Source organism: Lutra lutra, chromosome 1, assembly GCF_902655055.1.
Source record: "Lutra lutra chromosome 1, mLutLut1.2, whole genome shotgun sequence".
NCBI lineage: Eukaryota > Metazoa > Chordata > Mammalia > Carnivora > Mustelidae > Lutra > Lutra lutra.
The window spans coordinates 190936343-190949511 of record NC_062278.1 but is presented as its reverse complement, the minus strand read 5'-3'; the positions used below and the strand labels follow the sequence as shown (position 1 = coordinate 190949511).

Sequence of the window (13169 nt, the reverse complement as noted above, 5' to 3'; positions counted from 1 at the left end):
ACAAACAGGGGTCGGTGACAGGACGTGAAGCCAAAACAAGGAATCCCAAATGGTGGAAACTGTCTTTAAAGATTCCAGTCAACGCTGGGTTTGAGGGCTGGCTGTTTCCTCAACACACCATGGACATGTTCATTCAACTTTCCCAGTTGAGCTTTCTTATTTGTAAATGGGAAAAACAGGAGCACGTCCTCCCAAAGAGCTCTTGCAGGAGTAAACAGAAGAACCCACCACGGGCTTCCACATAGCCCAGCACATGGCTCTTTCAATGCTGCCTGTTCTTCTGCTCACAGGCTGAACGGCTACAGGAAAAGGATGTGAAGACCCAGAAAGTGTGTGTGGGAAGGTGTAGGCAGGCTGGCTTCTCACAGAAGTAACTAATTAGCCAACAACCACTGACCTGCTTGGGCCCAGGAAGGACCATGAGGTCAGCTAAAGCTTCTGGCACAGCCTGGAACCCTCCAGCGCCCCAGAATGGTTTATTAACCGCTGCCCCCCTACACCCCCCTGCAGGTCTGTCCTTCGCTCTGTCTCTCACTCCATTTGGGCCCAACTACTGGCCGCTAATCTAATCAGCTAATCTATGCTAAATTATTAACGGGATCCCAGAGGTTAATGTGTAACAAGTATACTCTTCCACAGAGGCCTGGGGAGAGATGCCAGACCTCAGCGAGTCATTAGAGTCTCGGTGGGAATTCCAGGCACCAGGCAGCCCTCCTCCAATCCAATCAAACTGTCCGCAAGCCTACGAGAAATCCTGCCCGTGAGAACAATCCACAGCTGAAAGCACGGATCAACAAAGTCCAGAGCAAACAAACCCTCTGAGTAGACCAGGACAAAAAGGTTGTGGAAATTGGGATGTCATCGAGGTTTGTGTCCTTGGGCAAGCCAACTTGATGGACTTCTCTGCAGATGGCAAAATGTAGGTAGAGGTAAACATTAAAATATACAGTCCACGTAAAGCCCTTGGAACAGTGCTTGCCTCCCAATACGTACTGGACAAATGAGACCTATTGTTGATAGCATCGAGGGACTCCATTAAATCAAAGACACCATGAAAATTCAAGGGAGAAGGCGGCTCGCATTTGTGTTCTCCATGGAGTCAGGCCACAGGGCAGAACACAGGAATCAGATCCCAGTTGAAGTGTCAGCCACACTTCCTACTAGCTGTGTGACTTTGGATAAGTTGTTCAGCCTCTCTGAGCTATAATTTTCTCAAATGTAAAATAAGGGTAATAATACGTACCCTATAGCATTGTTGAGCAGATTATAAATGATAATGTATGGAAAGTGTGCAGCTCAGTGACTCATGATGCACAGAAGACCCAGCAAAGAATGTCTTTAATTATCATCTTGTATTTTCCAGCCTTCATGACAGTCACACCCTTGGGAGTCCAACCAAGGGATAATACACTCTCACAGACAGAGTCTCCAGGGCATAATGCCTAATGGAGACTAAGCATGGTAATCCCAGGGTCAGTGCATCATACACAAGGCAACTGAGCAGGGTTGAGATGGAGCCTCAGCTGTGCCCAGCCCCACTGTCCCAAAGAAGCAGATACAAAGCAGGATTCTTATCTGTCTGGTTACAGTGACTGTCTCATTCCAAAAAAATTAAAAAAAAAATGCATGGGCTCATGGCTTGGCTGTTGGTCCCTGGTCACAACTGCCATGGGGCTACAAAGTCACTGTATTCCAGTAGCCCTACTTCTTTTTAACTGTATTTTCCGATTATAGAAAAATTATAGAATTGTGGCAAAACTCTAAGAACATAAAATAAAAAGATAAATGTTGCCTATGTTCCTGTTGACCAGAAATCATCCCTTTTTAATATTTCCATAGATACTGCTTCATATTTTTTCCTTCAACACACGTGTACCACCACACAGCTATCATTTTTTAAAAAATGAGATCATACCATATACACTTGTTCGTGACCTGCTTGTCTGCTTGAGGGACACGTATATGTCAGTGTTGACGTAAATCTGTATGATCATTTTTTTTTTTAAGATTTTATTTATTTGTCAGAGAGAGATCACAAGTAGACAGAGAGGCAGGCAGAGAGAGAGAGGGAAGCTGGCTCCCTGCTGAGCAGAGAGCCCGATGCGGGACTCGATCCTGGGACCCTGAGATCATGACCTGAGCCAAAGGTATCAGCCTAACCCACTGAGCCACCCGGGCGCCTCTGTATGATCATTTTTGATGGCTGCGTAGGAATCCACCCAACGTACCCCTCTTAATTTACTGGTCTCTCCTCCTACTGAGGGACACTTGGGTTGCTTCCAGCCTTTTGCTATGATAAATACCACCCTACTGAGTATTCTCACATAAATGTCTTCACACAATTGTCCAACTATTCCCTTAGGAGTTGCATCGACTCTTAAACGCCTTAAATAAAACAAAAAACCAGCAGCCCTTGTTGAGATGGGAGGGCTAGAGAAGCATTCTAGTAATGGAAAAACACTGCCTTTTCAGCCCAGACAAACAAGACAGACTTCTGTTGGCCTTTCTCTCTCTCTCACCTAACAGGAAGCTTGTCTATCTCGCTGATAAGAACAACTAAATCCTCTTGTGCAAAATTCAGGGTCAAACAGAGAGTGTCTGTGAGACAGAACTTGGGGTTTCATCTGGAAATGCACTGTGAAGGACCAGCTGGAAGTGGCTTATAAAAGCAATAAACTTTCCTGAATGACTCCCCTACGCCTGGCATGTGGTCCCCCCCAGGCAGCTCAATGAGCTCTGCTGAGGACCCGATTGGTAGGGGACAGAGGAGTAAGAAGGCATGTTGGGGGGTGAAGGAGATGCCCCACCCCCCATCTTGAATCCTGAATAACTTACAAACAGGATGAAAATCACAAATAAATGCAGATCCACTCAGCTGGCCCAACGCACACACCCAGACACAACCAACGATGGCAAAAGAGAGACGTAGCCACTGGGCCAAGAGAAATTTCCAAGAAATGAATTTTTTTAAAATGCTACATTAGGTACAGAAAAAATAAGCAAAGAGGAGGGGGCTCTCGGCCCCATAACTTGCTGGCAGGGTGACCTCGTACAAGTCCCATAAGCCCTTTATGATCTGGTTACCAAGAAGCTCTAAGTTAAGCAGAGGGGACCCGATGAGCTTTGGGTTCTGGCATTGAGTTTTCCTTTCACTTGCTGTGTTGTTTCAATTTCTATTTTCACGACTCTTCTTTTTCATCTCCCATTCAGTGATTGTCTGCCATCTGCTAAACACTGTCCTGGGAGCTTTCATTATTTCATACTCATTTAGTCGTAACTACACCCTTGAAAGGCATGTGTTATTCTTACTTTATGCTCTAAATGCGCTTGAGGTCACACAGCTGACAGGAATAAAAAAGGTTCCTGGTTTTATCCTCACAGCATAGAGGAGTTCGGAAATACACCATGGCTGGATGCATATATGAATGAATAAATGAAATTGTTGCCTCCCTTCTAAACCGACACAATTTTCATTACATGAGGCTCCTTCTGCACCTGTCATTTTAATATAAGTTATCTCAGAATCTGCTTTTGAAAATGAGACATACATCAAGAGTCAGAAACGAGCAGGACTCCATCCATCAAAAGGCAAGAGCGCTAATAGCCACAGTGCCTGGTGTGGGGCAGGATCCTGTTATCTAGCAACTAAGGATTATACCCAGCTCAGCAGTGGACTTGCGGGGCTGTGCTCCTAGGATAGGGTGATCTTAAACTCTGACGGGCTGGTGTTGAATATACAGCTGGTCACTCCTGGAAATAAGCAACCTAATGTCCCAGAACTATAATTTGCTCATCTGTACAGAATAAGCCTGTTGGCCTAGAGCTAACTACTATAGTTTCCTCTAGAAAATCTTCTGTCAGCCCATAAGCCATAGAAGACAGTGACAAAGAATGCCAAGTCCATGGCAAGGCAAGTGGCAGGTCATGGGTAGTGATTATTAGCAGAGAGGCTCACATTCATTTGAACTTCTGGATCACATGGGGCACTCAGTAAATGCACCAATTCTTGTTTCCTCTCACTAGCCTGAGATAGAGGGTGTGTGTGTGTGTGTGTGTGTGTGTGTGTGTGTGTGTGTGTGTTTAAAGAACCAGTGTTTGTATGAGGCTCCCAGGATGCTTCTAAAGTTTACCCTTGGCTACCAACCACTGCTCTAGGGGGAAATCCCTAAAGCTGACTGGATTAATATTCGTAGAGGATTATTTTCTGCTCTGGCCAGAGGGACTTCTCCCTGCAGCACCGCCCCCCCCCCCCCACACATCTACTTTCGCTCCCTGTGCACAGGATACCTGGTTTTGGACGCTTCCGTGACCTGCTGGTCCGTCCCTGTAATGGCTGCTGGTGAATTTTGCCATATCCCAAAGTTCTTTCCAACTGTTCTGAGCCTCCTGCATCTGTATTCAAAGAAGGGGTACAGAAGCAGCTGGAAGAGAGAAACCAGAGTGGCAGAGTCCAGCAGCGACCCTTGCAAGAGCCGATCAAGACTGCGGGGCTCCAGTCTTGGAGGCAGACCAGTCTGTGAAGGGCAGCCAGACTGGTCATGGGCAAAGACACACCCGAAAGAAAACTGAGAGCTGGCACGAGTGATTTTGGATGGTGGCACAGAAAAGCCCCAATGCCAAGAAGGACAAACCCAAATAACTTTTTTTTGAAAAATTAAAGCATCTTCTGTTGTCCTCCAACTTCTCCTTTTCATGGTCCCTCTTCTTTGTGTTTTTTTTTTTAAAGATTTTATTTATTTATTTGACAGAGAGAGATCACAAGCAGACAGAGAGGCAGGCAGAGAGAGAGAGAGAGAGAGAGAGGGAAGCAGGCTCCCCGCTGAGCAAAGAGCCCGATGCGGGACTCGATCCCAGGACCCTGAGATCATGACCTGAGCCGAAGGCAGCGGCTTAACCCACTGAGCCACCCAGGCGCCCCTCTTCTTTGTGTTTTTAACAGGACTTGACAGTGACTCATCCTCTGGCCCAGAAAATCAAATGTCAATTGACTTAGGTAACTAATTTTTAACAAATGAACTTTAAGGACTTTTTGAATGAGAGCACTAGGTAAGACTTCCCTCTCTCTCTCTCCCTGTCACACCCAACGCACGCACACATACACATCACACCTGCACAGAGAAAATGGATCGTGGGATAAGACGAACATGGGCTGTCATCATAGAGTAGCTGAGAGGTCTGGGGCAAGGTGCTTCCTCTCTGCTCCCCTGCTGGGTGTGATGGGGTAAGAACGGTGCCTGCCCTCCAGGGTTGTGGTAAGGATTCGCTAAAGTCGTGTAGGTAAAGTGCTTTGCCCATTGCCAGTATAGAGAAGGACCTGTTTGTTTGTTAAATGTTGGTTTGCTGTCACTTTAGGGCAGAAGACTGTCACAAAGTGCTGCTGTTCGATAAATTGATCAATGAACATACTATTTACTTGAGTATCTTCCGAATATACATTAATAAGATAGAAAGGGAGCAATCACATGTTTCCTTTCTATCATATGTATAATATATAGGTTAATCCACATACATAAAAGAAGCATTTGCTAATTCAGATTGGGGAAGTCAAGAAGGATAGGACAATGTTCTCACTAGCACACACCGCTCCCTCAGCCCTCCCCCTGCCACCCCTTGGCTCGTTCATGAGTCTAACTGACATTGTATTTCAGTCATATTCCATTCAGCCCTGGGAGGAGGAACATGGCACTACATGGGCTACAATGCTATACCCTATGGCCGGGCTATTCTGGGTTATAAGCAGCCAATGTTATCTTCTCTTATTTAGAAAGAATTCCAGGAGGGGATAGGACACCACAGTCTGTCAGAGGAAGGACCTAATACAGATGTAAGACGAAACAAGTGATCATTTGGGAAGCATTTTAGGAAACCTTCTGCTGGTTTGGAATTCGGGTCTTGTTTGGAGATGCCAGAAAGACCCTGAAAAGTTATTTAATTTGGAGAAGCAACTTCTAAAAATGAAGAATAAGGAAAAGGACAAAGTTTTAGAAATCCTTATTTTAGAATTAAAAAAGAGCATTCTAGCAAACATCTTAAAACAGGACCAAACTGAGGGACAATTTTTTAGGATCAAGCCGTCATCAAAGAGAAAGTAACCAGGCTTCAAAGACAGTGGAAAGTTGCCTCAAGGCTGTAGACTGAGAAACATACACAAACATAAGCTTTCCGAGGGGCCTAGAATGACACAGCCCTGACAATGGCCAGACGTGTTAGCACAAAGCCTCAAGGAATGTGTCCAGCAGGGAAGGAAAGCTAGGGGTGGACACAGACGCATTTGACAGAACCTGACAGTGCAATCCACACTTCTATTCCGCTATTTCCTGAAGCCTAGAACAACAACTAAAACTGATAACCGATGTGGTTAGGAAAAACCCCAATGAACACAAAGAGATTCTGCTGAGTTCCGTTTTTGAAACTATTTCACTTTTTCGTAATCCTACCTGGTTAAAAAAAAAAAAAAAATCCCAAAGGAACAGAAAACACCAAGACACGCAGGGAACATAAGCCATTGCTGACTGAAGATATGGTTGTGAGAGCCTGAAGAGACTATTAAAGCCGAATCCTAACAATTAGCAAATTCAACAAGACGCAGCTTTGCCCACCGTGAGCCTGGAGTGAGATGAGCTCATATGGAGGCTTTGTTGGTTCGTAGCTGTGCAACCTGGGACAAGTTACAAACCTCTCTGTAGCTTCCACATCTGTGCCACAGGAAATACGTACCTCTCTCCAAGACTGAGTAAATGACAATGTAAATGGTAGCACTTTGCAGCCTGTGGAAGAGGTACGTGTTTGTGGTATTGCCACTGACCCATCTCACCGAGCTGGGGGCTGTCAGAGCAGGAAGGAAATACCTGGGGTGTCACACGCACGCCTTCCCGTTGAGGGCTCTCTGCGCAGGGTGCTGTGCCGATAGACGATGTGCGGTTTGTTCTGTTCGTCTTCATCCTCTTGCTCGTCCATGGACAGTAGTGGTTCAATAAAATAATCCCCATCATGGGACCGGAAAGTGCCCAGCTGCAGATGAAGAGAGATGACAGGTTGGTTTAACAGAACTCAACCACAGGGAGGGGGAAAAATGGAACATTGCCAAGGAGTGAGGGTGGCATTTCCCCCAAGCCCTTCCCTGTGAGGGCTGCTGAACACTGAACTTGATGCCCACCTGTTTGGGAAAGCAGTTTATTTGGACTCCCCAGGACGGTACCTTCTCCTTGAGCTGACTCTAGGTTATGGCACCTGCTATGCAAATCTGTCTCTAAGAAATCCTTGTCAGTGCCCCAATTCTAGTCATACTCACTTATACAGGCTGTTCCAAGAGAGTGTTTCTGTGTGTGAAGATAGCCTGGAAGCGCAGGGACAAGTGTGAGCTCCAGAGGGAAAAGCTGATTCATGGAAGCCTTATCATTAATTCAAATCCAGAAAGCAGAGACCCACCGCAGGCACTCCAGGTGGTCCCACCAGTGACACTGACAGGTGAGTCTCTGCACATCCTTTCCCTTTCAATAGGGAGTGAAATGGTACAAGGCTTGGAATCCGACTGCCCTATTCACAATCCCAATCTGGGCACTTACCTGCCCACCTTGGGCAAGGTCCTTAACTGCTCTGAGCTTTGGCTTCCTTATTTGTCAACTGGGGACAAAAGGACTTATTGTAAAGGCTTATGGTGCAGACTAAATGAGATAATGCTTGGAAAGGGCTTAGCAAATTGACACTTTGTAAGGGATTAGAACACCTTGGTGGCTTTCTGTGTTGCTGTGTTAGCCTCTAACCACCAGGACAGAATGTGTGTAAGCACCCTGAAATGGGTAGCTCCTTCTCCCCTTCCCACACACCCACAAGATGGTAAACTATGCCTCAAGGTTGAGCCACCCAAACCACATCTCCAAGAGCATTAAAAAGTTGTCCATGCCTTGCAGTGGGAAGTCTTGAAAGGAAGAAATCAAGCTCTTCAATGGTGTTGTTAAAAAAACAAACAAACAAACAAACAAACAAACAAAAACAGAAAGAAAAAAACCCAGGGCCCTTTTACCTTCCCCCAGACACAATGAAAGTGACAGTCTTTGAATGGAAGGCGTAGTATTGGCAACACTTAGGAGTTTGTTAGAAATTCAAATAATCATGCTCCACCCTAAATCTGGTCTACTGAATCCCCCTCTCTGGGGGTAGGGCCCGGGAGCCAAGCAATGAGCACTCCAAGGTATTCTGAGGCTCAATAAAGTTTGGGAAGCAAGAGGCCAAGACACTGGGGTTTCCAAACCTATCTAAACTTCAAAATTGCCTGGGGACTTGGAAAAAAAAAAGGGGGATTTGTGGCATTACCCCATACCTGCAGATCTGGAATTTCCAGAGATGAGGTCTAGAATCTGTATTCTTACAAAAGTCTTCCGCGTGATTCATGAGCTGTCGGCTTAAAGGGAGGACTGCTCTGGGCACCTCTCTCTGTTTTAAATATACAACTCATGTGTTCTCAGAGCACAGAGCAGTAGCTTACCGCATGTGCAATCTACCAGAGAGACGCTGTAACCGTTGGGAAAGAACCTGGGAGCGCCTCTGGTGGTGATCTGGCACCTTTCAGATCAGGGGAAAAGGGGAAACTAAGGCCCAGGGAGGAAGTGACTTGTCCAAAGTCCCTCTTCCGTGATACAGAAGCAGCTGCTGAATGGTGCCAGTACTGAATCTAGAACCCAGGTATCCTGACGTTAGTCCAGTACCTTTTCAATAAAGAACTTCAAAAGTCTCTTTAGGAACACAGACCCAGTCTCTGGTCCCCGGTTAGGAAGGTGGGTCAGAAAGACAGGGTGGGAACTCCAACTCTGCCACTTACTAGTTAGGACACCTGGAGCAAGCCTCTGACTCTCTACGCCTCAGAGTCCTTCCTCATCTGTAAAATGGGTTGTTTTGAGGATTGGGATGGAGTGAGATAATGCACACAAAAAGTGCTTTGCATAAGAGTCCAATAAATGTTATCTGTATGATGGCAAATTAATTTTGTTGTCGATTCACAGAAGACACCTTTGATGTTTGATGAATGTCCGCTCTAAGAGTCATCTTTTCCTGGTTACAGTGTCCATTTATCCCAATATAGTTACTAAATATAATACACAAGGCTCCAACATGGGAGATAAATGCGCTGGTGCTGACCCTGCTGCCAAAGAAAGGGTTAGATCGTGAGTACCAAGAACTGTTATACAAGGGAGAGCATACGAAGCATCATAAGAAAGATACAAGTGTCTGTGAAGGACAAGATGTCCTAGGGAAGAAGCTGTGTAAATTACACTTTAAAAGAGGGGTAGGATTGGAGCCTGTGATACTGGGCGAGATGACCAAATAAACCCAAAAGCTCAAAGGCAGTAAAATAGGACTGGGGTGGGAGGGAAATTCAGAGAAAGGAGCAAAAGCGGGTTGACTGATACACAGAATTGGTGGAGGGAAAGCCCAAGAGAAGAGTGTGGCGTGCGGGTGTGCAAGGCATGAGAGGGCACATCACAAATGGTCTGAATCATCTGAGGAGGGAATTAGTAGTTGTTCTTTGAGCAGTGGGGAGCTACTAGGTAAGGTGAGTGAACCGGGGAGTAATGTAATCTTGCACCAAGCCATCCTTAATCTGTTAGCGGTGTGTGGCAGGGATCAGAGAGGAAAGCGTGAAGGAGGAGAAGCCAGATGGAAATATTTCTTAGAAAACAATGCTAAATGAGAGAGGAGCAGAGAAGTAAAAAAGTCTAGAATTTGGGCAGGGCTTGTTCAGACCCAGTAAGATACACATCTAAGATCGAATTCAGAGAAAATGATAACTGGTGGGGTGTGTGCATGTCTGTGTGTGTGTGTGTGTGTGTGTGTGTGTGTGTGTGTGTGTGTGTTGTGTAGATTGGCACTTTTAGATTCACTCTAAAGAGTGAGAGATTTCCTGGGTGGGCTACTAGAAACTTCATGATATTACTGGTAGAGAAATGGTAGTGGGAAGTCCTGGGAAGAAAGACAAATTCCAGAAGGAAGACAAAGGGATGACCTAGATGAGATTGGAGCTCGATTAATCGCTGAAGACAGAAACACACAGTGCACTTATCTTTAAGATATATTCTGGACCTTTCTCTACCAGAAAAGGCAGATTAGAAATTTAATGCAATATGAAGGGGGTTTTCACGGTTTATACAATCATTCTTTTTTTTTAATATAATTTTTTTTTTAATTTGACAGACAGAGATCACAAGCAGGCAGAGAGGCAGGCAGATAGGAGGAAGCAGGCTTCCCGCTGAGCAAAGAGCCCGATGCGGGGGGGGGGGGGCCTGATCCCAGGACCCTGGGATCATGACCTGAGCCGAAGGCAGAGGCTTTAACCCACTGAGCCACCCAGGCACCCCTATACAATCATTCTTAAGTCCCGGGCCCTCAGCCCCCCAAGAGAGTTACCACTTGCATACCCACGGGCGAGTTACCACCTAAAATTGCCAAATGAAATCAAGGTCCTGCCGGCAAAGTATTTATACAACTGCCAGGGCCATTCAGCGGGCTGTGGAGGCGGGGAGAGAGGAGGAGTAAAGGTTGTTTACAAACTTTACGTACAATCCCTGCCCCGTCCATAAAGTTCTGGAATTGGGGTTTACAATCTTAGTTTCTAGGGGCGCTCTGGTGACCTGGGTTCCAATGCCTGACCTAAGCCCACCGGGCCACAACCTTTTGAAAAATGGAAAGATTCCTGCGCTTTGGCCTTAGGTCTTGGGGCAGCGATGACTCACTACAGCACCCCCTTACCCCCCCCCCCGTGCGTCGAACTGCCGTCTCCGCCCACCCCAAACAAGCTCAAGGGCGAGCCGCAGCTCCCGGCGCTTTGCTGGGGGCTGGAAGGGCCCATCTCCATGTCTGTATCCCAGCAGGCTAAAACCTTCCCCCTCCCAGTCTTCAAGGTTGCCTGGCTCCCCACCAGACTCTTCCCACCCTTCCATAGGACGGTGGAGATGGATGCGACTTCTAGACCGGGACGCTGAATCCACCAACAGCGCACAGAAGGGGCAACCGAGTGCCCCAGGTAAGTATCCGTGCTCCCTCTTAGAGAAGGTGACAGGGAATGTGGGTCCTCAGGGGAAGAGTAAACGCATCACTGGGGCGCAGTGCGCACAGCGCGTTGCGCTGGGAGAACCTGACCCGGGAAAGTTTCTGCGTCACACGCGCGTGGTAGCAACGCACATCGTTTGGGAAAGTCAAGGACCGCTTTCCCTCTGGCCAGAACTTTACAGCAGGTCTTCAAATGTTTGGGGGGGGGTGCGGATAAAAAGCTGTTGCCATGTGCGGCCAACTGGAGAGCAAATGGGGAGGGGAAGGTCAGGAGAGGGTCGAGGTATCAGCTCGAAAAACCTGCTACGTGTGTATTTTGCAGTGCAGGGAGGTGGCCAGCCTGCGCCTACTAGCCCTCCCTCTCCAGGGAAACATGCGTTGTAAGCTCTGTCTTTCGATTCTCTGGAACCCCATATGCTGGCAGAAAACCCAGAAGTACCGAAATCTCACACGGGCAGCTTCTCCAGGCTCTCCCCCACTATTTCTGTTTCTTGGGGCCACCCCGCCAGCAGGGTGCAGAGTCGGACTGCGCCACACCCCCACTCCCAGTTTCTATCCAAATTCAAAGCGTCGGAGGCAGGCTCCGCCCTCTTCCCCGCCCCCGGAGCCCTCGGCCCACCCTTCCGTTCCTGGGACGGACCTGTTCCCTGTCAATCCTGTTCGGCCTCAGGGTTCCTGGCGCGTGAAAAAAGGCCCAGAGAAATCGCCGGGACGCTAGATTACGCACCGCCCTCCACGACACGGAGGAGGAACTCCCCATACCCGAGGCTGGGGATCCTCAGCCCACACCCCTGACTCAAGACGCTCCAATAAGGAGTTGGGTCCTCCCTACGCTCAGCTGCTCCGCTCCTGGGCAGCAGGGTTTGCTGCAAGAAAGGACAACTCTCGGAATTTGGAAACCGACTTCCAAGCCGCCTACTAGCGTTGGGGAAAGCGCTGGCGAGCCTGAATTCGGACTCTAGAAAGCTCCAAAGCATTCCGAACCCCCCGGGGGCGGCTGCGTGTGCCTCTCCCCAGTGTAAGCACACGAACTGGGCTTGTCACCCAAACCTCAGGATGCAGACGAGCTGCTAGCGGATATTTAAAGCCAAAGTAGAAACTCGGGACAGTGAGGGTCTTAGGCTAGAGAGCAATTAATTACGCCTTCCAGAAAGGCGAAGAGGTGAAGAGGAGGGAGGGGAGGGGGGTGGCGCGCACCAACTCACCATTCCTGAGCAGAGGTTGATGACCGCCGTGTGCTCGGACTTGGTATTGACATGGCCTTTGTAAAAGCAATGCTTGAGCTCCGTTTCCTCCTCGGAATAAAACTTTGTCTCATTCTCCCCGGGCGTCCCAAAGAGGGTGACAGTGAACGTTGGAGCGATAAATCCAGCATGGGCAGTGAGATTAAACAGAAATTGCTGGCCGAAGGCAGAGAGGCGGTAATGCTCCTGGGAAGAGGTAGAGGAGGAAGCGAAGGCAGGCCAGGGGTCGGAGACAGCATTAATGCTCCGTCGCCTTCTTTTGAAGTGCACGTTCGTGGAAAAGGGTTCTCCGAGAGCGTTCACTCGGATGGGAGACGCGATTTCGTATTCTCTTAGGGTCTCTAATAATTTCACTGCAGGGAAAAGCAGAGACAAATGAACCAATAATTCCATTTTCTGCAAACCAATTGCCCCCCAAGTTTTAATTTAAAATGAAGAGGCCTTTGTTCTGGGTTATTTTCCAACAGTTATTTTGCCCATTTGAGTCAATGCCTTCACCCTCAGCCAATGCACAGATATTTACTGAGCACCTACTATGTGCCAGGAACGGTCAAGAACTAGGCTGGACTCTGAGGATACACCATTCGGAAGCAATGAACAAAGTCAAAAATACGTAAGATAATTTCAGATTCTGACAAATACCCTGAATCAAATAAAACATGCCACTCTCTGCTACCCCCAGTTACTAAGTAACTATAGTTTGCGGCACGGAGGTGGGAAAGGGGAAAGATCAAACTACAAGGGAAGAGCGCTGGAGGAGACTAAGTTTGTTCTACAGCGGCTCTCTCTAGAAATTGGCTGGAAATGACCTAAAAAAGGGAGAGGTTGTAAAGCCGTAGATAATTCTTTCTAGGAAAAGGAGAGGCCTCCACTGCGGGGTGC

General features: G+C 47.6%; 1 protein-coding gene and 1 long non-coding RNA gene across 6 annotated transcripts in view; one reads left to right on the top strand and one right to left on the bottom strand.

Annotated features, from left to right (window-relative positions):
• Positions 1-13169, bottom strand: part of ADAMTS9 (ADAM metallopeptidase with thrombospondin type 1 motif 9) — a 166837-nt gene that overhangs the window by 153080 nt on the left and 588 nt on the right. Inside the window, 2 exon segments of the mRNA XM_047747329.1 lie at positions 6849-7011; positions 12249-12640. Of these exon segments, the coding sequence (XP_047603285.1) occupies positions 6849-7011; positions 12249-12640 (555 nt within the window).
• The window catches only part of LOC125110261 (uncharacterized), a 300974-nt gene continuing 298373 nt past the window's right edge, over positions 10569-13169 (top strand). The window contains exon 1 of one of the 5 annotated variants that reach the window (XR_007130541.1): positions 10569-11017. This is a non-coding gene — a long non-coding RNA (uncharacterized LOC125110261). The remainder of the gene's footprint in view (positions 11018-13169) is intronic. The other 4 variants (XR_007130540.1, XR_007130542.1, XR_007130538.1 and 1 more) reach the window with 4 other exon arrangements.